General features: G+C 37.6%; 1 protein-coding gene across 1 annotated transcript; it reads right to left on the bottom strand.

Annotated features, from left to right (window-relative positions):
• Nucleotides 1–12,332: 12,332 nt before the first annotated feature.
• LOC133791344 (protein DETOXIFICATION 45, chloroplastic-like) lies at nt 12,333–14,408 on the bottom strand. The gene is made up of 8 exons (XM_062229271.1): nt 14,393–14,408; nt 14,064–14,160; nt 13,870–13,970; nt 13,417–13,580; nt 13,107–13,178; nt 12,880–12,996; nt 12,677–12,776; nt 12,333–12,582 (listed from the first exon to the last, which is right to left on the bottom strand). The coding sequence occupies exons 1-8, from the start codon at nt 14,406–14,408 to the stop codon at nt 12,443–12,445; spliced, it is 807 nt and encodes a 268-aa protein (XP_062085255.1). The 3' UTR covers nt 12,333–12,442.
• Between the last annotated feature and the right edge of the window lie 10,870 nt (nt 14,409–25,278).

Below are 25,278 nucleotides of genomic sequence, written 5' to 3'. Positions count from 1 at the left end.
GGGACAGAAGGGGCGATTCTCAGCTCGGACGTCCTTTCTCGGGTGGGTCAGAGCTTTTCTGGCTTTGGCGCCGACCACTGGGACCTCGTGCGCAAGGCCTCGGACTGCAACACTCTTTATGAGAAGAGTATCGAACTCTCCGCCGCGGTATCCTTCTCAACTCTATTTAGAGGATTTATGTCTCTGATTATAATTCTGATTCGTTCTTTGTGTTTCAAGCCCTTGTTGTTTCAGCACAACTCAACTACAAGCTGACCAACGAGGTGCAAACGAGCTTATCTCTGGCTCAGAAGTCGAAGGATCTCGAGCTGAAGATGGCTGACGAGTTCAAAGAATCGAAGTCTGAACTTGAAAAATTGAAGACCCGTCTCGAGGAGCTTGAAAAGTCAAACGCTGAGCTCGAGAAGGCCAATGCCAAGCTCGAAGAGGAGAAATCTGCCACCCTCGATTTCATGGAGAGCGAGAAGACCCGCCTCCTGAATGAGTCTAAGGAGCAGAGGGAGAAAGCGGTCGACCAGGCCATGTACAAGCTTTGGGCCGACAATGCCGAGCTTGACACCAGCTTCCTGGGTCCTCTCGAAGCCACATATGTTGAGCGGTGGAATGCCCGTCTTTTGGCAAGTGCAGCTGCTCGAGAGGCGGCCCAGCAGGATAGTCATGCTATTCGTCCTGAGGGATCCGGTGCCACTGATGCTGAGAAGGCCAAGGAGACTCCTCTTCCTTAAATCCGATCTCGGAGAAATCAGTTATCGGGGCTGCGTCCCCTTATGTAATTATTTTATGCCCATGGGGCTGATACAATTTTTTTTAACTAATTCTTTTACATGCTTTACATTTCTTGGCTCGAAATATTTTGCACATTTTTATAATTGATGAACCGGTTATGTTTATTTACGCATACAAACATAGTTTGGATTTAGGCTCGAAATTCGATGCATTCATGCATAGTTTATTCGAATTATCCGTTTCCGACCTCGTTATTTATCAAGGTCGGATATTACTTCAACCATGAACTCGAAAGTACTTATATGGTATGTAATATGAATGATTTGGTTATCTTTTTAGTCACTTTTCCTCTTCCTCAGTATTTTGGCTCCGAGGTTACGAGTTCGAAACTATTTTTCTTTTTAAGATATTCCAGCCTCGATCTCGACATATTTCGCAATAGGTTTAGGTTCCCATTTATCATCGATCGATAATTTGGCTGGTTTGTTCCAAACCTGTTAAGCTTGCACATCTGGTTAACCCAAAGGTTTTAGGCTTTTGGTAGTTCGGTTATGTCCGAACTATCTAAGCCCGCGTATTTGGTTATATCCAAACACTTAGTATGTTTTTGATAACTCGGTTAAGTCCGAACTATCTAAGCTTGCTCGGTTAAGTCCGAACTATTTAAGCTCGCGTATTTGGTTATATCCAAATACTTTATGTTTTATTTATTATTTTTTAAGCTGGAGGTATGTATACCAATGATGCCCCCCTTAATATCCTATGAGTGTGACCATAGGTTATTAAATTAAGAGAGTTTGCAAAAATAAAAATAAATTACATGTGAAACAAAGTTGACATTTTATTTGATGAAATTCAAAAACAAACTAACATAGAAAGAAAATCATGGTTACAGGCAACAATTTTCCTATACTATTGATAATAAGGTCTAAGGTGTTCGCCATTCCATGCTCGTGGTATGAGGCTCCCATCTAATCTCGCAAGTTTGTATACGCCGGGGCGGATGACTGATTCTATCTGGTATGGTCCTTCCCAGTTTGGCCCGAGTACTCCTGCTACTGGATCTCGGGTTGCTAAGAATACGCGTCTCAATACCAGGTCTCCTACTCCGAACTTTCGATCTCGAACCCTTTTATTGAAATATCTTGTGGTTCGTTGCTGGTAAGCAGCGTTTCTCAGCTGAGCCTCCTCCCTTTTTTCTTCGATCAAGTCTAGGGTTTCTTCGAGCTGAGTATGATTGGAACTTTGGTCGTAAATCTGAGTTTGAATCGTTGGAATTTCGACCTCAATGGGCAACATTTCCTCGTAGCCGTATGCTAGAGAAAATGGGGTATGTCCAGTTGATGTCTGAGCTGTAGTTCTATATCCCCAAAGGACTTGAGGTAATTCCTCAGGCCATCGTCCCTTTGCTTCTTCCAACTTTTTCTTCAAAGAACTTTTGAGAGTTTTATTAACGGCTTCGACCTGACCATTCGCCTGAGGGTGAGCCATTGACGAAAAGCTCTTTATTATACCGTTCTTGTTACAAAAGTTGGTAAATAAGTCGCAATCAAACTGGGTTCCGTTGTCAGACACAATCTTTCTTGGCACTCCATATCGGCATACGATGTTCTTTACCACGAAATCTAGGATCTTCTTCGAAGTTATGGTCGCCAATGGTTCAGCCTCCGTCCATTTTGTGAAGTAATCAACCGCGACCACAGCATACTTTACTCCTCCTTTGCCAGTTGGGAGCGAGCCTATGAGGTCGATGCCCCACACCGCAAAAGGCCATGGGGATGTCAACATGGTCAGTTCGGAAGGTGGAGCTCGGGGTATCGTGGCGAATCTCTGGCATTTGTCACACTTTTTCACGTACTCGAAAGAGTCCATTTTAATGGTTGGCCAGAAATATCCTTGGCGTATAACCTTCTTGGATAGGCTATGCCCCCCGGTATGGTCTCCGCAGAACCCTTCATGAATTTCTTCAATAATCTTCTTTGCCTCGGGAGGAGTTACACATCTGAGAAATGGCATGGAATACCCTCTTCTGTATAGCCTTCCGTCCAGGATGGTGTAACGAGGAAGTTGATACATTAGTTTCTGAGCTTGATTTCGATCTTTTGGAAGAATTCCATTTTCGAGGTACTCAACTATCGGGCTCATCCAGGTCGGCTCTGTCTCGATCATACACACATCTTCCTCGTCAGGCTCAGTAATGCTGGGTGCTGACATGTGTTCTACGGGTACAACATTCAGCTCCTCATTTTCGGCGGAGGTGGCGAGCCGAGCTAAGGCATCTGCATTTGAGTTTTGTTCTCGAGGAACCTGTTCGATTGCATAAAACTCAAAAAACTCTAATGTGGACTTTTCCTTCTCCAGATAAGCTGCCATTTTTGTACCACGAGCCTGGTATTCTCCCAAGATTTGATTAACCACGAGCTGGGAGTCGCTGTAGCAATGTATAGCTTTGGCCTTGAGCTCTTTTGCTATTCGTAGTCCCGCGAGTAAAGCCTCGTACTCAGCTTCATTATTAGATGCTTTAAAGCCGAACCTTAACGCAGAGTGAAATTTGCTCCCTGCAGGGGTGATCAGAATAACTCCTGCCCCCGCTCCATTTTCATTTGATGACCCGTCGACGTAAAGTTTCCACAGCTCGTGGGCCGTGGTTGTTACCTCGTCGTCGGCTATACCGGTGCACTCCACTATAAAATCCGCCAACGCTTGTGCCTTAATGGTCGTTCTCGGATGGTAGGTGATCTCGAATTGTCCGAGCTCAACAGCCCACTTTAGGAGTCGACCAGACGCCTCTGGTTTAGACAAGACTTGCCTTAATGGTTGATCTGTCAGCACATGGATAGGATGTGCCTGAAAGTAAGGGCAGAGCTTGCGAGATGAGTGGATTAGACTGAGGGCGAGCTTCTCCATCAGTGGATATCTTGATTCTGCCCCCAGTAATCTTTTACTGATATAGTAGACGGGTTTCTGTAATTTCTCTTCTTCTCGTACAAGCACCGCGCTTATCGCGTGTTCGGTAGTTGAGAGGTATAGGAACAGTATTTCCCCCGTCTCAGGCTTCGATAGGATGGGCGGTTCGGCTAAGTGCTTTTTGAGCTCCTGAAAGGCTAGCTCGCACTCATCTGTCCATTCGAACTTCTTACTTCCTTTTAATAAGTTGAAGAATGGGAGACCGCGGTCCGTTGACTTCGAGATGAACCTGCTCAAAGCTGCCATCCTGCCAGTCAAGCTTTGAACATCTTTATGTTTCCGAGGCGAAGGCATATCAATCAGGGCCTTTATTTTGTCGGGATTAGCCTCGATCCCACGAGAATTGACAATGAAACCCAGAAATTTTCCTGAAGACACCCCAAAAGTGCACTTCTGAGGATTCAACTTCATGTTGTATTTTCTGAGCACGCCAAAGCACTCTTCGAGGTCATCAACATGGTTCTTGTTAAGTTGAGACTTTACAAGCATATCGTCAACATAAACTTCCATGTTGCTCCCTATTTGCTCTGAGAACATCATGTTTACGAGCCGCTGGTACGTGGCTCCGGCATTCTTGAGTCCGAATGGCATGACATTGTAGCAGTAGAGCCCTTTATCTGTGATGAAGCTCGTATGCTCTTGGTCGGGGGCATGCATGGGAATCTGGTTATATCCAGAATAGGCATCCATGAACGACATCAGACCATGCCCCGCCGTGGCGTCTACGAGCTGGTCAATTCTCGGCAGGGGAAAACAATCTTTCGGGCAGGCCTTGTTGATGTCCGAGTAGTCAATGCACGTTCTCCACGTCCCATTGGGCTTCGGGACCAACACTGGATTGGCCACCCAGTCCGGGTAAAAAGCGTCCCATATGAAATTATTTGATTTCAGCCTGTCCACCTCCTCCTTTAGTGCTTTCTTTCTGTCTTCATCCAGCTGCCTTCGCTTTTGCTGCTTCGGGGGAAAGCTTTTGTCTATATTCAATGCGTGGCTCGCTACATTAGGGCTTATTCCCACCATGTCGGAGTGTGACCATGCGAAGACATCCTGGTTTTTCTTCAGAAAGCAAATTAATTGCTATTTTGATTCGTCTTGGAGGTGTTTCCCGACCTTCACCTTCTTTGAGGGATCAGCTTCCTCGAGCAGAACTTCTTCGAGCTCCTCCAAAGGTTGGAGGTCAACTTTTTCCTCAATCCTCGGATCGATCTCCTCATCAATTTCTAAAACTGTCCCATCTTTATTTTGTATGACAACGAGTGCTTGAGCGCTCGTTTGTTTCTTTCCCCTCAAGGAAATGCTGTAGCACTCCTTTCCTGCCAATTGATCTCCTTTCAATGTTCCGACCCCGCTCGGAGTTGGGAACTTAAGGGCCAGATGCCTTACAGATGAAACTGCCCCCAGCCCGACCAGGGCGGGTCTCCCGAGCAGTACATTGTAGGCAGATGGTAACTCTACTACCACGAACTCCATCATCTTGGTCACCGAGACTGGATAGTCTCCCAAGGTCACAGGGAGTTCGATGGACCCCATACAGGCGGTTCCTTCTCCAGAAAAGCCGTACAAAGTGGTTGCACAAGCCTTCAGGTCGCGAAGGGAGAGTCCCATTTTCTCTAGTGTTGCTTTATAAAGAATGTTAACTGAGCTCCCATTGTCTATGAGAACTCGGCGCACTCTTTTGTTGGCAAGCTGCAGGGTGATGACAAGTGGATCATGATGAGGGAACTGGACATGGGAGGCATCTTCTTCGGTGAAGGTTATAGGCTGAGTTTCAACTCTTTGGCTTTTTGGTGCCCTTGGTTCGGGTTCATAAGGAGACCTGTCCCCTGTCTTCAGCTCATTCACATATCGCTTTTGAGCATTTCTACCCCTTCCTGCGAGATGGGGACCTCCCGAGATGGTTATTACGTCATCTCCATCTATCGGCGGAGGCCTGTCTTCTTCCCGAGGTCGGGAGTTATTATTCTGTGCTGCTGGAAGCGCGGCTACTCTCTGGCTGGCAGTAGTCTGTCCAGTACTCTGGTTTTTGACATACTGCCGGAAATAACCTCTCGAGATCAACCCTTCGATCTCGTCCTTCAGCTGTCGGCACTCATCAGTTGTGTGTCCGGTGTCCCTATGAAACCGGCAGTACTTACTGGAATCCCTTTTGGACTTTTGATTCCTCATAGGGTCCGGACGCCTGAAGGGGACCTGGTTTTCATTAGCCAGGTAGATATTTTCCCGAGATTCGTTGAGCTCGGTGTGTACTTTATATACGGAGTAATACCTTTCTCCTTTCTTTTTCTTTCCCCCTTCAGCCTCGGGGTTATTTCCCTCGCTCTTTTTCCTCTTAGAGGGATTCTCTGAGGTAGGTTGTGAAGTTACTGGATCAGCCGAGGTTAAGGCGGAGTTAATGTTTATCGTTGTAGTTTCGGTTTGCGAGGTTGCTTTTAGCGTTGACCTCGCCTCCTCTACATTGACAAATCTCTGCGCCCGCTTGTTAAACTCGGTTATTGACCTCACCGGTTTCCCTTGCATGTCATCCCAAAGGGCGCTTCCAGGCAACACACTAGCTCGGATAACCATCAAGTGTCCACTGTCGTCCACATCCGTGCCCGGGCGACCTCTAGATTAAATCTTGCCAGGTAGCTTTTTAGTGTTTCACCCGGCTGTTGCCGGACGTTAGTCAAAGTGGACGCTTCTGGTCTGACTCCCATCATAGCTCGGAACTGCTTCTTGAAGTCTCTAGACAACTGATCCCACGAAGTTATCGAGTGTCTCTTGTACTTCTCGAACCAACTCTTGGCAGGTCCGGCCAATGATGTCGGAAACAACATGCATCTGAGCTCGTAACCTACGTTACTGGCTCTCATAATAGTGTTGAATGTACTAAGGTGGCTACATGGGTCGGTTTTTCCTTCAAACGCTGGGACGTGAGGAATTCGGAACCCTTGAGGAAACTGAGTGTTAGAAATATTGGGAGCAAACGGCTCGAGCTCCTCATCAGAGTCCTCGTATCGACCACTCCCTCGTTCATTCTTCAAAAGCCTAAAGGCTTTTTCGAGCTGATCAATCCTTTCTTGGACTGGGTCCTTAGGGGGTGTCTGGAATTGATAGTCATTAATCGCGATCCCAGGCTCGCGTCTCCGTGAGGGATCTCTACGCCCATTCAGATGATTCCTTAGATCCGGATTTGTCTGATCTCCTTTCCCCCTACTCTGATTCAGATGATTTCGCAGGTCAGGATGGCTCTTGTGATTTCCGGTATTTTTACGACCCCGGTCGTGTTTACTGACGGACCTAGTTTCTCCGGACTCATCACTGGTGAAACTCATTGATCGGTCATTTCGTGGTGGATCCTTTCTACGTCGCCTTGTCTCCGCAGTGCGAGATCGGGAAGTCTGACTTCTCTCAGATGGCACGCCTCTCTGCCCCTGGAACGTCTCTCTGTTTCCTTGTCTTTCCCCTGTACGCCCTTGATCCTGATCTCGACCAGGTTGAGCGTTTCTGCGGGGAGGTGAAGGATATCTTATGGGAGACGGAGGGAACCGTATAGGTGACGGTGGTTGTCGTCCTTGCCTCGGCCTGGAGGGTCCAGAATTTGCCCGAGATGGGCCAGTTGCGTTCGGTGCACTACCAGGAACCTGAGTCCGAGCCTCGGCAGGAGCTCGGTTGTTCTCAGTTCCTGCAGGCACTTCCACAGGTGGATTAGGCGGGACCCGAGCTCGGGTACTCCTCTGAGGCCTAGAAGGAGCAGATGGCTCTGTTGGTGCTGGAGGTTGTGCTGGCCTCCTTGTGGCAGCATTTTTTTGTGGACGTCCACGGGGCCTCCGGGGAGGAACGTGCACGTCCCTTGGAGGAGGGACTTGGTCTTCGCGCGGAGGCGGGGGCTGAGCCACCTGCGCCTCTGCGGCTATCCTAGTCAACTCCTCGTTACGTTTGTTGGCTTCTGCCAACAACTGTTTCAGCTGCCGATTCTCCAATTCTACAATAGGGACATAACGTTCAGGGTTATAGTACATGTCCTCATCCCTTGGTTGTGGAGGTGGTCCCCGGGAATCAGAGGACCCACTCCTTTCATCAGCGTCTGGGTTCTCCATTGGCTGTTTTCCAGTACGCCTTGGGTAATTTTCTTCAGGAGTGTTCTGATTGTTTGCAGCCATGAATCTCTCAGGGATGAATGCTTAAGGCTCTCAATGAAAGCACCAAACTGTTGACGCCGTTTTTCGTCAACAGATAAAAGAAGAGAGCACGTAAACAATTAAAGACAATGGCCAAAAGAAACAAACGAATCAAACACACGGTTTTTTACGTGGTTCAGCAGTTAAATCTGCCTAGTCCACGAGTCTCTGTTATTAACCTCAAGATTATCTCTGAACAATTCTTTATCATGAATTCTACAGAGTTTTCTCTTAAGGATCAGAATTTCGGTTCTTTATAATGGTGCATGCCTTCTCTATTTATAGAGAAGGATGCAGAATACTATCCCACATATTTTGGGTAGTTACTCTTTTGTGAATAAAAATAAATGGCTTTAAATGCCAATAATCAGATATAAAAGGAAACGTCCCCCAAAGATCAGGGGGCGTATAACTGTATTAAAATATCCCACAATTCTTGGGGATTTACATCAATTAATGAGGGCTACATCTCATAGTTATAATACTTGTAGATATTCAAGGTGGTTATAGCATATCTTCAAGGCTCCAGCATTTCTGGTCTCATGTCATTGTGCGAGCCACTGACATCTCCCGAGCTAACGTTTCTTTCGAGATGGGATATCGAGCTCAAGAACCATGCTCCGAAGTTCCTGAAGATGAAGGTGTTCTCGGAGCTACCTTTCGAGATCGAGGTCATTTCGAGATCACCGCATTCGAGATCATACATCATACTTTGCAGGCTCGACTTACAATCCTAGATCACTCTAATCCTCACGAGTCCATTTGTTACGAACTCAGCTTTCAAGGTCATATTTACTACGGCTCGAAATCTGGGTATAACAAAATGGTACCTAAAAAAAAAATCAGGTGCTCCATTTATGCAATTGTAACAGTTCTTAATTTATTTGGTTACTGCCCACTCTTGTTATTATACGTTAGGTACTTCATTTATTCTTTACTTATTCTGTTCTTTTTTTTTCTTTTGGATTAATATTAGTTTTGGATTTGGAGTATAACATTTTTCAAATATTTTCAGAGTAGTGGAATATCAAAATTACATGCAAGGTTCAACTTCTACATATAACAAGTTTTCCAGCAATTATTTTCTAGCCAAATAAAAAGTTGCCATGAAAAAATATTGCATAAACAAAATGCAGCAACCTGTTTGAAAACCTCAAACTATGCACTTTTCACATGCACTTGTGATTGCTGCAACAATCAGAGTGATTTTAACTAAGCACGAGGATAAAACATATAAACTTGTTGCAAGATCAGGTATGCAAAAATCAAATATTCTAGTGTTAGCTGTGTTTTAGTGTCTACAGAGTGATTTTATTCTACATGAGAAATAAATAGTTCAGTTAATGTGGTGCTATTCTTTGTTAGCTGTGTTTTAGTGTCTCAGTTTCACAGATTCTAGACCATTCATATGTAAGACAATGGCATCAACCCCCAACTAATCTGAGAAGCCTTTCCAGTTTCCATAATACTTTCCTTACTATTTTGTTTCTCTCATCCGTTTTCAATAAAAAATCGAGGATACCATGCTAACCTATTATTTGTTACCTTATCTGAGTAAGGACAGTATGTTACCAGAAACTATTCTCAATTTTGGGATAGTTAAGTTATAGTCTTCTTTATTTGAATTTTTGTATGTCTATCATAAACAAAGAAGAAGAATAAATCTCTCTATACTCCAGACACCAAGACTAGAGTTCATTTTCTCTCTATACGATATAGCAATATATGTTCATCAACATACATACACTCCACTATTCTTCAATCACAAAACCAAACCAATATTTTGCTCAAAAAATACCTCAACTCATTTGATAATAATTAATACTTTTAAAGCATCACCTCTGCATCTCAAAAAATAAAATAAAAGACATCACCCCAGCCTCTGAATGTTGATTTCTTACAAAAATACAAACAACAAAGAAATGAAACTCAACTTTTCATTATCCTCATTCTCAGGACAACCAATGAGAGCAAGAAAAATGATAATTATAAAATCAAAAACATAAACAATAAGTGAAAAAAAGAAGAAGAAAATCAAAGCCAGTAATTCCCTTTGCTCTGTCTAAAAACAAAACAAACATATAATTGATGCTTTCTAGCCAAAACAATAGTTCAGTACATTTAGCTGAAATTTAAAGTTATGGAAGGATTACTGATAATAGCACCAAACCACTTCAAACTTCATTAACACCAGCAGCAAAAGATAATTCCTTGTTGAGATCAAACAACTTAAGATAATTCAGAAGTGGGTTCTTAGTTTTATGTTGTGATCGGATTTCAAAAATCCTACATCATTATCCATTGTCAAAACCAAGAACCATGAGTCTCCAGCAATTAAAAGAGAGACTTCATCCTCGAAATCCTCTAAAGGTACAGAACATAGTAATACAGAACAAGGTAGCATCATAAGCCTATTAATGTGAGAAATTTTAAAGTGCCAAGTTAACAAGCTGCCATGCTCTCAACTTGACATAAAAATAAGCTCACAAAAAATCACAATAAAATCCAAACTGCAAGCATTGCACACAACAAGCATATGCATGATTCAAGTTAGATCTGAAAGAATAGAATCATTTTTTGATCAATAGATAATTGAGATAATTATATGCAACTAAATACTTGGTAACATTTGTAGAGGGTTTAAGGTGATAAAAATAATTTCAAAGCAATTAATGATCCAGATTTAAGACATCACTCACATTTAATAGCAGTGAGAATAGATATTATTTAGTCAAAACTATGAAGAAAAGATAGCGTAAAAGTGAATTACAAGTCCAGGAGACTAGATGATTTCTTAAGAGAACACACAATGAGCACCTCCATTCCTATGAGGTGTTTATCAAAATTAATAGCTACTGAAATAAAATGCAATTTAAACGTTCTTCCACATACTTTATAACATAGTTTGCCTGGACCATATTAAAGTAGAGAAGAATCATTTTAGCCACTTTAGACAAAAAAAAATCACCACATTCAACAACATACTATTAACACAACAAGAAATCAAGCAAGCATGGAACAAAAACTTGACTTAAGTCATATCATTATACATTATGAAGCAAACATCTAACCAGGTTGTAAGCAAAGACATTTCAACCAAATATTATGCTCGATGCAGTCTTAAAGCTTTCTAATGCAATGAAATTCCAACCAACAAACTAAACTACCAATTCCCAAGATCAAGTTACTAACAATTGATTAAGACATAAAGTGATGCAACAACTACAGTATATTTTATCTTTTTCATTCTTGCTAAAATAAAATTTTACTTTTGACAAAGGAAAACAAGCTCCAAAAATTCAATAACAAGAAAATAGAAGTAGAAACTCTTCAGTTAGGTAAAATCAAGAAAATTAAAGCAGAAACTATATAATGAAAAGTAAAATCATGTTAATTTCAAGGAGAAACTATACATGACCCTGAAATTTTCATAGTATTAAAACAAAAGTGACCTTCCAATTTGAAATTTAAGTTATAAATGCTAACCCAAATGCTGAAAAACAAAATCATATTTACAAATTAAAAAAATAAGGCTTGCTCTCTAATAAAAAAGCAGTTCTATTCATACTAGTCTCAAGAATTACATGCTATAAAGTCTATTGTTTACTTGGTAAATTATTTTATTTTGAAAAATAGACCAATCATAAACTAAGCAAAGTGATAGAAGTCAAAGATAAATTAAAGCATAGTATTTACATCAAGTAATATTTGATAGAAATTGTTCTTTTGTGCTGTTCAGATCAGAAAGCTAATAGCCCAAAAGATAGCATTGTGTTAAACCATCAAAAAACACAAAAGAGAAACAATAAGCTAAGAGATGAACGAAGAGAAAATTCCACTGCCAAACAGAGTATCCGCTATCGCTGAATTCGAAGACCACTAACAATAGAGGTACAAAACTAAAAATTAGCTTATAGGAAAAATAATCAAAAATAGAATAGAGCTTCTTCTATTTTTGTAAGCGATTAGTAGATTGAAGCAAACAAGGTTAAAAAATAGATCCCACTTTTTAATTATCTTTCATTCCAATACAAAATAGCAAATTAAACTCATAGACACGCTTCAACCATTATCAAATATAACCATTAGAAATAAGTAAGCAATCCAATTCACCAACATGCATTACAGTACTCATTATGTATAGTAAGTACGCATATGAAACCATTAATATGTTAACCAGAAAAGCTCTAGTATTCTTTAAAATAAGTTCTACAAGCAAATAATATAATATCAAGATCCTTAAAAGAAACTAGAAGGCAACACAGAGACAGATGAAGTGAACCAGCAACAAATTTTCAGTAGTCCATATAATATATTCAAGAATTTCATTCTCTGCATTTCATGAAATCACCACAAGCATTTAAATTAAAATGTATAAAAACTCAATGGGTAGGACATTCAAAAATCTTTAGGTACAAAAACTCGATAAATAATTAACACAGAAAAAAGACCTTACCTTCAGCACATAGTAGGATCAAAACATTATAGCAAGCAATATAGAATGCTATTTATAAGAGTTTGAAAATCCCATAGTTCATGCTTCATCATAAATTTTATGTCTTTTATTGTTTTAATTAAGAAAAAGGAACTCAAATATTGTATGCATACCTGCAAAATCCAGCCACCACCCGCAAACCCATAAACAGAGTCAGCCCTAACCAAATCCCGGGAAGACCAATGACTGCTGGAGTATATAGCAAAAATGCAAAAGCATTCCTCCCACCACCATCTATGAAAAAAAAACAGTAGTCAAAATTAGCAAAATATGCAATCTTCGGATCATACCCAAAAAATAAAATTTATGAGATTTTCAAAAGTTCAACATACCATGGCACGGGCAGCATATGCAAAATCTGAAGCACCATAATGGAGACCATAAAAAACATAAGCTAGTGCGTTCAAAGGTTGACTAGCACTGACAAACTGTAACCGTTTTAGAGAGCGTCATTATGAAGTCTATACATGGCCAGTTACCCAAAGGCAAATGAAAAGCAATTAGACTTATGAACAACAAATATACACATACCAATACTCCAGTACCAACAATTGCTAGTACTTCAGCATCCTTGGTGAACAGAGTAGCTAATGAACCAAAAGATAGACCCAAAATTGCAGACAAGGCAAGACCTGTGAGCAATCCTACCTGATAGACAGTTAAATTAAAATGTATAAAAACTCAATGGGTAGGACATTAAAAAATCTTTAGGTACAAGAAAACTCGATAAATAATTAACACAGAAAAAAAGACCTTACCTTCAGCACATAGTGAGCAATTTCCTTCACTGTCTTATAGTCACCTTTAGACATATAACTTGCAGTCAAAGCCTACAAGTAAACAACTCATAAATCAACAGAGACAAATCATGTGCAGACGCTGACTATGCAGAGAGAAATTTCAACAGATTTAAAACTAAAGTATCCCTCTATTATTGACCAGTATGGGCAAAAAAAAAACAATAATAATAAGCAGAACTTTGCCAAAACTAGTGGTCCAAAACAAGGGCAACTTTAGTAGGATCAAAACATTATAGCAAGCAATATAAGTCAAAGAAAGAGATAATACCTGTGCAGATGCACCCAGGGCATCAACCAGAAGCGAAACAGCCAACCATACTTGTATGCATATCTGATGAGCAGCCATTGCAACCGGGCCTTGACGAGCAGCCATTGATGTCCCCAAAGTCATGGTTGTTAGAACAACAAGAGTTCTTCTAAGAAGAAAACCACCTATAACATCCCAAAATATATGAAAGAATCAAATAAAAATATAACACCTTAGTTATAACAGGCAAAGAAAAAGGTCAACATGTCTAAAACAGAGAAACAGGTAATATTTTTGCTAAAGAAAAGTAAACTAAAAAACAGAACATACTATATATCAACTGACTGGTTATGCTTCAGTCAAATTGTAAGACAAGAAAGCATCTTCATACAAAAGAGGGAAGTTCAATAACATAAGGATTATTTTTATTTTTTAATATTTTAAGAAAAAAATGAAAAACAAAACCAAATTTACCAGATTTTATGCATCCTCCAAATTGTAATGATCCCATCTTTGGAGGCAGTAGTATTGCTCTCTTATTCAGAAACCATAGCATTAAGAAGGTGACAACATATCTGAAATATAAACATTCGAGCAAGATCTCATGTCAAGGGATTATCACATCAAAAACTAAAGAAAATTTGCAATGCTAGTCAAAGAACACGTACTGAGACACAACTGTGGAAATTGCTGCACCAATTGCACCCATTTGGAAAGAATACATAAGTATGGGAAACAAAATCACAGCTACAAGATTCCCAATACCTGCATACACAGCACCACATGAACTGACAAGAAGAGTGGTTCGACTTTGAAGAAATGGAAAAGAACACAAGGACAACAAATTGAAGACAAAGTATATGATTTTCAATAGTTCTGTCAAATTGAATGGTTTATGAAATCTAAAATACAAATTACACTAAGTAAAATGAAGCAGCTACTTGATGAGATTTCTGTAATGATTTGCAGAAATTACAAGCAAGCAATTCAAATATACCTGGATGCAAATTCATTGAATTATTAAATTCATCATCAACACTAATTCTAGTATACACTTTTTTGGACAACAAAAATGTCTTTTATGTCCATTTGGGACAACTTTTAAAAAAGCTAAAAGCTGTTTTTTGAAAATGTTGTGCAATAATAATATTTGCTAAACAGTCATAAAAACAACTTATTAAAGATTTTATAGAGAAGTTACAGCTAGAAACTAAAGTTGGCAAAACTCAACTTTTAACATTTTCTTAAAATAGTTTTTTGAAAAAAGTTTGCAATAAACTTATTTATTATATATTAATCAAAATAAAAATATTTAAAATAAATTAATATTATTATAAAATAAACAATATTTAATTCTTAAATATTTTTTTTCAAAAAATATTTTTATAATTTATATTCATTAGATATTATTTTATTTTAGTATGTTTAAATTAACAACCCACTTTAATATAGATTTTATTATACACTAACATTATTTTTGTATCTCATAGTTTTTTTAAAATTATAATTTATCAAAAACATATTAAATTCATATTTTAGGAAAATAAAAATAAAAAGAAAAATAATTAAAGACCTAAAAATTGAGAGTTTTGAGCTAACTTAAGTTTTACATATTTGTGATTATGTCATGAACAAGATTATAATACCATTATCATTATAATTCGAATATTAGCTACATCGACTAGTTATAATATACACACACAATAATATATATATTTATTATCCCTAAAAATCAATGTAATGATGTGGCAATTTAAAGTGACATGTAGCAATACATTTGTACCAGGTGGCACTTTGATGATAAAAAAATGTGCCGACCAGAGAGAGTGTAAGGGATTAGGAAATGCTTTACAGGGCAGAACTTATATGCCTATCACTGGTCAGAGAGTTGCCGACCAGTGAGTGCAAGAGTGGTTGCCTCTGGTCGGTAACATGTTGACCAGAGACTTCAAAGGAGCATCTCAGAAACATGCCGACCAGAGACTTCAGAAGAGCACCTCAGGAACTTACTGAGTAGTAATGTTCCCTAGCAGAATCTCAGGAACATCCTCGACTAGAAATGTTAAATGTCCATAACTGTCGGAGGATTTTTCTCAGATATACCGAAATAATAGCCTATTTTGTTGCAATTTTAATTTTATTAATATTTTGAATTATTTTATTAATTAAATGTAGTTGAAACGGCTGTCACTACAACAAATTTGATATACAATGACCCCCTACAATGTCTTACACCATTGGTGTAAGACATTAAAACTTATCAGGGTTTTAAATGTCTAATGGTGTAAGACATTGAAAGTTTATATTAATGGCTACAATTGGAAGACATTAAAAATGGTGGAAGACGTTGGAAATAGGCTGGGGAAGTGTTCATGGGTACATCCAACATCTCCCAGTGGGAGACGTTGGATGTCTCCCTCTTATATTACTCTAAAATTCCAGCCTTCTTCCTCACACACACGAACCAGAGAGCAAACCAGAGGAGAGAAACTGAATTGGGGCTGCATTTTTAGGGTTCTAAGGTAAGTTTTTTTTTAATTTTCTTGATTTTTAGTTAATTATTTTGAAAAAAAATCATAGGTTTTGCATTAGGATGAGTAATATACATGATTTTGTGTTAGTTTTACATTTTTATGCATTTTTTTTATATACATTGTAGGATTTTGTGGTTTTTTCATGGAAGTTTTTTAGGGATTTATGATTTTTTAGTTTTTTTTTTAATTTAATCTATCACATTGTATAGATTTCATTAGAGTGTAAATGTTCATGATTTTTTTAAATTTTTATCATTTTTTATTTCGAAATTTAGATATATTTTTGTATATTTGAATTTTTTTTTTAAATTGTAACTATTTTGTTATATATATAGTTATGTTAGAATAAATTTATTAAATAATTTATAAAATATAAATATATGAAAATTTTTATGTTTTTGTTGATTATTAAGATTTTAGGTTATGAAATTTTATATTGATTTTTTGTTGAGGTTATAATCAGTGGCACATTGGGATTTTTTTTATTTGTTTACCAATATCATTTACTATTATTAGATATTTAGTGATATTTGTTTAGTAATGTTTAACATATTAATTAATTTAATTTCATAGGTTGTGATTTTTGTGGTGAGATTTTAGAGAGTATTTTGCATCAAAATTCATTTATCAATCACACATTTGAGGTAATTAAGTTTATAAAATTATAATATGTTATATATTGCTAGATATTTAGTGATGTTTTATTTATTATTTATTAATTTAATTTTATTGGTTTGTGGATTTAATAGCGAATTTGATTACTAAGTGAAGTAATTTTGCTAGCTTTTGGATTATTGATTGCAAGAGGTACATATATATTCTCTTACTTCTACTTTTAATATTATTAAACAAATGTTAGAGGAGTTTGAATATCTTAAATATTCATCCATAGTGAAGTAGGTTCTGAGATTAGAATTGTGTGCTGCGATGATAACGAAAGGTTGAGAACTTGTGTGTTTTAGTGAAGTAGGTTCTGAGAAATTTGGTTGTGTGCTGCGGAGCTATAAGGAAGAAACTTATTGTATGCTGTTTGAATTGTTTGTTTTTCTATTCACATGCAGATGGTTAGGTTACTATTAGAGGGGAAATGCTGCCCGATTTTATCTAGGATAATAAATAATTAGTTTAATATAGAAATCCTATAAGGAAGAAACTTATTTTATGTTGTTTGAATTGTTTGTTTTGTTATACACATGCAGATGGTTAGGTCACTATTATAGGGGAAATGCTGCCCGATTTTATCTAGGATAATAAAAAATTAGTTTTATATAGACATACAACTTTATCACGTGCTTATTTAGTGTTGTTTCTTTTCTTTTCCATAGACATAGGAGAATATATGGATAAACAGTGGATGTCAGCGAATAGGTTATCTGCGGAATATAGGAACGGGGTCGATTTGTTCTTAAGGTTTTGTTCGGAAAATGTGAAAGACCCAAATTTTACTTATTGTCCATGTCTTAAGTGTGGAAATGTTAAAAAGATGGATCTTAAAAAGATTAAAGAACACTTATATTTCAATGGGATTGACAAGAGTTACACAATTTGGTATTACCATGGGGAGATAGCTCCGATTGCTCCAACTCTGCCAAGTAGACCAAAAGGAGTGAGGAGGAATATAGTAGAGGAGAACTGGGATCCATTAGATGAAATGATTGACGACGGACATTATGGATCAGGAGTAGACCCAAATAAGTTTGAGACACTCCTTAATGATGCCGAGAAACCAATTTACCCTGGTTGTACAAGATTTACAAAATTATCTGCGCTTCTTAGGTTGTACAATCTAAAAGCTAAACATGGCTGGAGTGATAAAAGAATTACTGATTTATTTGGTTTTTTGAAGGAGTTATTGCCTGAAGATAATGAAATTCCAATTTCATTTTATGAGGCAAAGAAGACGTTATGCTCATTAGGCATGCAGTACGAAAAAATTCATGCATGTCCTAATGATTGCATATTATATCGAAATAGTTTTGCAGACGCAAAATCGTGTCCTACTTGTGGTGAGTCACGATGGCAAAAGAAAAGAAATGGTGATGATGTCAAGGAAGGAGTACTTGACAAAGTTTTGTGGTACCTTCCGCCAATTCCTCGTTTCATCTGATTGTTTAGAGACGAACATATTTACCTCCTGCAGCTTACACTCTTACTAAAGAGGAAAGAATGGAAATTTGCAGATGTTTGTTTATGTAATGACCCAACTACTCTAGACTTTTGGACCATTAACGAAACTATACATACAAACCCTTAAAAAAACTTACATTGCGAAAATACCATAACTTTATTAGAAACTTGTAGAAATAAGAGTTACTTTCATAAAATATCAAGTAGGATATGGGATCCCATTGTCTTAAAAACAAAACATAATTTAAAATAAAGGAGTTACATAGCAAGTGCGGAAAAATACATGTAAAACCATAAAACAAGACTACATCCTCGAAAATCGAACTCTCGACTCCTTGAATTTCGTTCATCACCGATACACAAAACCCAAGCATCCACGAACCTTACCGCCACTATAGCTACTTTCCTACACATATAAACAAAAAGGAATGAGCCTAATGCCCAGCAAGGAAAAATTTACCACATAGTTCATATACATTAATTTCACAAGAAACATAAAAAAACTTAACATAACACTTATATCATACACATACTATAATGGCCATTATTACTTGGGGTCCCATAGACTAAACAAGTCATATGCCCATGAGATTAGTGGGGTCCTACTAGCTAAGTAGGTCATATGCCCAAGCCTACAAACATACATATCATAACACTTATCATAACATAAGAAACATAAGATAACATAAGTATATAACATATAGATTCTATCCTATTTTCCTTACCAAAATACCGGGATAAGAGGACAGAGATGGGACTTTGGAACACCCCTAAAACCATTATGAAAGGGTGAGTTTAATGAAGAAAAGGAAATGAAAGGAATGGAAGGACTAAACCATTGAGAAACATACTTACCAAAAACTTATGTGCAAGTTCTTAGATTTCCTAACCAAAATAAAGATTAAGGTTAGAAGGCTGAGTAGAAGACTATGGGAAAGAAAATAACATAATACCAATGAACTAAGGTGTAGAAATACCTTGAAGACTTGTAGACCAATCTAAACCTCGAACCGAAATACTATGAAACCTTACTTCCCCAAGTGTTTGATAAACTTGTGATGATCAAGCTTATGATTTCCCCACCCAAGTGTTTACACTCTCACACTCACCTAGCAACTTGCAGCCTCTGAACTTAGAGCAAAAGATGAATAATGGCTGGGTACTAGGTCCTATTTATAGAGTTTAGTTATGAAAGGATCTTAATTTAACTTGAATAAAAATAATGGCTTTTTAGGTGAAAATAATTTGAATAATCGTTCAGCAGAGGCTGAAGACTCGTTCAAAAAGGTGCTGGACTTTTCAAGAGGTTGAATGGATGAATGGAAAATGATTTCAAAACATTTCAAAATATACTGAAGGAGGCGATATATCACCCCCTGTAGGCGATATATCGCCTGGGCCAGTATGCCCGAGGCAGTCGTGCATCGCTTCGTGTTTTCCGTATCTACGTGCTGCGATATATCGCCCCCTATAGCTGCGATATATCGGTACACACTGATTATTTAAACACAAAATTACACATTTTTAGCTAAGTTTGAATGGAGTAAACAGCCTTGACTAAGCCCTTAAACGTATTCAAAGCTGCTGACTAACCTTAGAGCATTCAAACTTTACCCTTATTAAATTTAATCCCCAAAATACTTAATCCTTAATCACCCATTCATAACATGTGCTTAAAATCCTATTGGTCCTTATCTAAACCTTATAGTATAATAAATATTATCCTTAATATCAGTCATATTAATCAAACCTTAGGTTAAAATTAATATTCTTGAACTATAGGTTAAACTTAGAAAATCTACAAGTACTACTATGAGTGTCCAAATAATTCCCGGTCTGAACCAAAAATCCACAGTCATAAAGATAATACTATAAATACTATAATACTACTATCTAACTAGCTAAGTAAAGTTCTTGGACTCTACAGTTTAATATAAAAGTTCCAGACGGATATTCCTCAAATATAAGGTCATTGGTAGACATGAAAAGTTGTATTCTGACTGGCATGAAATCTCACGATTGTCATATTCTAATGCAACATTTACTACCAGTGGCCGATCTGTGTTGCCTAGGAGAGTTCGAGATGTAATCACAAGGTTATGCTTGTTTTTCAAGTCACTGTGTTGTAAGGTGATTGATCCGCTAAAGTTACCTAAGTTAAGAGATGAAATTGTTGAGGTATTGTGTGAGTTGGAGAAATATTTCCCGCCGGCATTTTTTGATATAATGATCCATTTGACAGTTCACTTGGTTAGAGAACTAAGATATTGTGGTCCAGTTTATTTAAGATGGATGTATCCATTTGAGCGATATATGAAGATTCTTAAGGGGTATGTTAGGAATAGAAGTCGGCCGGAAGGATGCATCGTCGAATGCTATATTGCAGAAGAGGCAGTTGAATTTTGTTCTGAATACATGACTGGTGTACAGAAAATTGGGTTAAATGATGTTGAAAATGTTGAGATTCAGAGTCGTCGTGGTAGCGTTGTATACACAGTAAGTCGAGATCTTCTAGATGAAGCACATCGTCTTGTGTTGTAGAATATAAATGAAATTCAACCCTATATCGAGTGAGTTACATTCATATAATACATTAAGATTAAGTTGTGTAATTTCGTATATTCAATTGTTTAACAGCTTATTTATAATTGAATGGAACATTTTAATTGGATAAAGACCAAATTTCCATCCAAGTCAAGGAACTCAAAATGGTTATAAGACGAACATTATCAAACTTTTAGTAGTTGGATAGAACAAAAGGTAAATTGTGTTGATTATTGAAAGTTGTCATTAATTAGTAATTAATTACAAGATGACATTTTTGGTTGTTTTTTGGTATGTTGATTTGATAGGTTGTGTCAGAATTACAAAACACATCAAATAAGGTTTCAGACATTGCTAAGTGGATTTCTCAAGGACCTTCGGTTAATGTCATCAAGTTTTCATCATACATGATTAACGGTACTCTATTTAACACTAGGGAGCGCGATAACAACAGAAACACACAAAATAGTGGTGTTAGCCTTGTTGCTAAAACTGTGCAAGTCTCTAGTGCAAAAGATAAAAATCCAGTTGAATGTGATATGACTTTTTATGGAGTAGTTAATGAAATTTGGGAGTTAGATTATATCACAACTCGAGTACCTATTTTCTTTTGCGATTGGGTGAAAAGTGACAGCGACATAATATATGAAGATTTTGGTTTCACATTAGTTAATCTAAAACGAATTGGGCACAAATCTGATTGATTTATATTAGCTTCACAAGTGAAACAAGTATTTTATGTGAATGATCCTTCAGACAACCAATGGTCAATTGTTCTTCCAACGCAAACAAAAGAATGGAACATTAAAGATGGTGATTTACATGATATACCTCTCGAAGAAGAACTTGTCACATTCACCGCAATAGAAGATAATGACGAAGTTGATGATGATTGTATTTGTTTCCGTGAAAACGGTGAAGGATTATGGGTTGATGATAATGGGTCTTGCGGTACCATTTAATAGGTTTCATATGTTTATGATATGTGAAATTTTTAGTTTCATCTTTTGGTTTCGTCATTTTGTTTCATCTTTTGATTATGAGTGTCGAAAATTGTTATAATAATGATATTTATGTTTCACAGATGGAGGCTGATCCTTTTCGTGGTAGTTCTGATGAGGGGGAGCAACGCCCTCATTCTCAGTCAGTGGAACAAGAAAATAAATCTGTGAGAGGACGTACATGGATGTCTAGAAACACCAAAAAAAGGAGTGAAGGACATCTTACTCCTATTGAATACAATGAGTATGGTCAACTAGTGGGTGAATCTAGAAGTAATGTTTCATCACAGCTTGGATCAGTTGTTCGAGCAACTGTGTCCATCAACATTAACAGTTGGAAAGATGTTAGTGTGGTGGATAAAAATAAAATATGGGACACAATGAAGGTATATTTGTATTAATTATATTTCATTTAATGTTTTTAAAATATATATTGTTTTGATAATATGCTTCTTATTACTTTCAAACTTGCAGAAAACTTATGATTTGGACCCCAAACAAAAGCAACAAATGTTGAAGGATGCGGGAAAGTACTTCCGAAATTGGAAGACTAATCTTACAAGGGTACACGTTTACGACACTTTGAAAAAAATACCCAAATGAGTTCCCGCCAGCTTTTCCATTTGGATTTGAGAATGTCATAACTCCGGATGAATGGTTAAAGTTTGTGAACTCAAGATTAACTCCTGAGTGGCAAAGAAGAGAGAGGAGATGCAAAATTATCGAGCACTGAATAAATACAATCACAACCTCTCTAGAGGAGGCTATGTGCGTATTGAAGAGATGTTAATGGAACAAAGTGGGAAAAGTCTGACTGAACTTGATAGGGCAGACTTATGGAGCATGGGTCGTCGGAATGCAAAAGGAGAGCTAATTGGAGAGGCCTCTGAGATTCAAAAAAATATTGTAAGTGCTCATATTTAATAATGTTGATATATCAAATTATTAGCTTATATATATAACTTTCTGTGAATATTGTTTCACATGATCATAACCGGCAACTCCAAGCTGAGGGTAAATGGGCACCTGATGGCCCTAATGATGTGCTGACGAGAGCGCTGGGCACTCCTGAGCCTCGAGGACGTGTTAGGGCTAGAGGACACGGTGTGTCCCGCTCTGTATACTGGAATACTCCAACACCTACCTCAACGAAAAATAAATCAAAAGCCTCTTCTTCGAATGACGACATTAGAAAGGAATTTGAAGAAAGATTTCGAAAACAAGAAGAAGAGCATCGTCAATAAGCACAACGCCTAGAAGAGCGCCTTCAGCAACAGGATGAGCTCTTGAGAAAATTATTGGCCCAACAGAGCGGGTCAGGATCTAACGTTGGAGTCCCACCAGCGCCATCATCATACAATGTGCCCGACCCACCAGTGCCACCAGCGCAGGCATCCTACTATACTCCAGACCCAGTAGTGCCTCAAGCAGAACACCACATTATTGCACTACAACCGCTTTTGCAAGAGGTAACTAAACTTTCTTGAATATTCTGAAACCAAATAAATTTCTTTACTGCTTCAACATGATTATTTGTATATAATATGTTTCTTACGCAGGGCCGAGCATGCCAATTAGCAATTGGTTCGGTTTCAAACATTATTGCATCAGGTACACTCATTGAAAGATAGGCAGGCAACAACTACCAAGTTATGATTACGAGTGTTCTTAAGCCAACCTGTCCTCTCCCTTTTGCATATCCTGATTTGGACATGTACATAGTTGCTCAGGCCATTGGGACGCCAATAGCATGGCCTAAGGATTTTGTCATTATATCTGAAGATGTATATCATGAGGTGATGCCATATTTTTACATAATTATCTTTACAATTCTATATTTGTTTGCAATTTTTTTAATTGTTGATATAATTGTATACAGACTCCCTCTACAAGTAGGACCAAATCACAACGACCAAGAGCTCATCAACACAACAACCTCGAGAAAGAAGACGACAACAAACTCCTCCAACACAATTGGCCCACACTCCATTGGAACGATTACAGAATATCGTATCTCATTGGGATGATGGCGAGTGTGTCAATCTAGGCATAGAGTATGAAGTTTTTGATCAGGATATGCCTCACTGTTATATATTTAAGGATGACATACTTCAGTTTGCTCGAAAGGAGAAGATTGGACAACCAGTAGTCGTCAGCTACATGAGGTATATATCTCACAAATAAGTTTGTTCATTTAATTTTCTAATTTGATTTATTCATTCTGTTGAACGCGTTTTTGGCCAACGACATGAGAACGTCAAAAATGATAAAGCCTTCAAGAGAAATTAAACGACACAGACGGTTTTATAAAGAAAGTAAATAACACACACAATTTTTATAGTGGTTCAGCCCCAATGTGTTGGTATGTAGAGTCCAAGAACTTTACTTAGCTAGTTAGATAGTAGTATTATAGTATGTATAGTATTATCTTTGTTACTGCGGATTTTTGGTTCAGACCGGGAATTATTTGGACAATCATAGTAGTACTTATAGACCTTCTAAGTTTAACCTATAGTTTAAGAATATTAAGTATAACCTACGGTTTGATTATATGGCTGATATTAAGAATAATATTTATTATATTATAAGGTTTAGATATTAACCAATAGGATTTTAAGCACATGTTATGAATGGGTAATTAAAGATTAAGTATTTTGGAGGATTAAATTAAATAAGGGTAAAGTTTGAATGTTATAGGGTCAGTCAACAGCTTTGAATACGTTGAGGGCTTAGTCAAGGCTGTTTACCCCATTCAAACTTAGCTAAAAATGTGTAATTTCGTGTTTAATTAATCAGCATGTGCCGATATATCGCAACTATAGGGGGCGATATATCGCAGCACGTAGACACGGAAAACACGAGACGATGCACGGTCGCCTCGGGGATACTGGCCCAGGCGATATATCGCCTACAGGGGGCGATATATCGCCTCCTTCAGTGTATATTCAAACGTTTTTGAATTCTTTTCCCTCTCAGCCATTCAACTTCTTCATAAGTCTAGCATCTTTTGAACGAGTCTTCAGCCTCTACTGAACGATTATTCAAATTATTTTCACCTAAAAAGCTATTATTTTTATTCAAGTAGAATTAAGATTCCTTCATTTCCAAACTCAATAAATAGGACCTAGTACCCAGCCATTATTCACCTTTTACTCTAAGTTCAGAAGCTGCAAGTGCTAGGAGAGTGTGAAAGTTAAACACCTGGGTTTTGGGGAAATCATAAGCTTAAACATCATAAGCTTATCAAACACTTTGGGAAGTAAGGTTCTATAGTATTTCGGTTGTGGTGTAGATTGGTCTTGCAAGTCTTTGAGGTAAACCAAAACTCTAGTTCATTTGTTTTATGTTATTTTCCTTCTCTTAATCTTCTACTCAGTCTCCTAACCTCATTCTTATTTTGGTTAGGAAATCTAAATTCTTGAGCACATAAGTTTTGGTAAGTGTGACTTTCAATGGATTAGTCTTTCCATCCCTTTCATTTCATCTCTTTTCTTCAAATCTACTCACCCTTTATATATGGTTTTAGGAGTGTTCCAAAAGTCCCAACTCAGTCCACATATCCCGGTAACTTTGGTAAGGAAAATAGGATAGAATCTATATGTTTTATGCTTATGTTATCTTATGTGTTATGTTATGAAATATGTTATAAATATGTTATGGATATGTATGTATATATG

The sequence above is a fragment of the Humulus lupulus genome, chromosome 7, assembly GCF_963169125.1.
Source record: "Humulus lupulus chromosome 7, drHumLupu1.1, whole genome shotgun sequence".
Classification (NCBI taxonomy): Eukaryota; Viridiplantae; Streptophyta; class Magnoliopsida; order Rosales; family Cannabaceae; genus Humulus; species Humulus lupulus.
The sequence above is the reverse complement of the archived record's forward strand: the minus strand, read 5'-3'. Positions and strand labels throughout refer to the sequence as shown.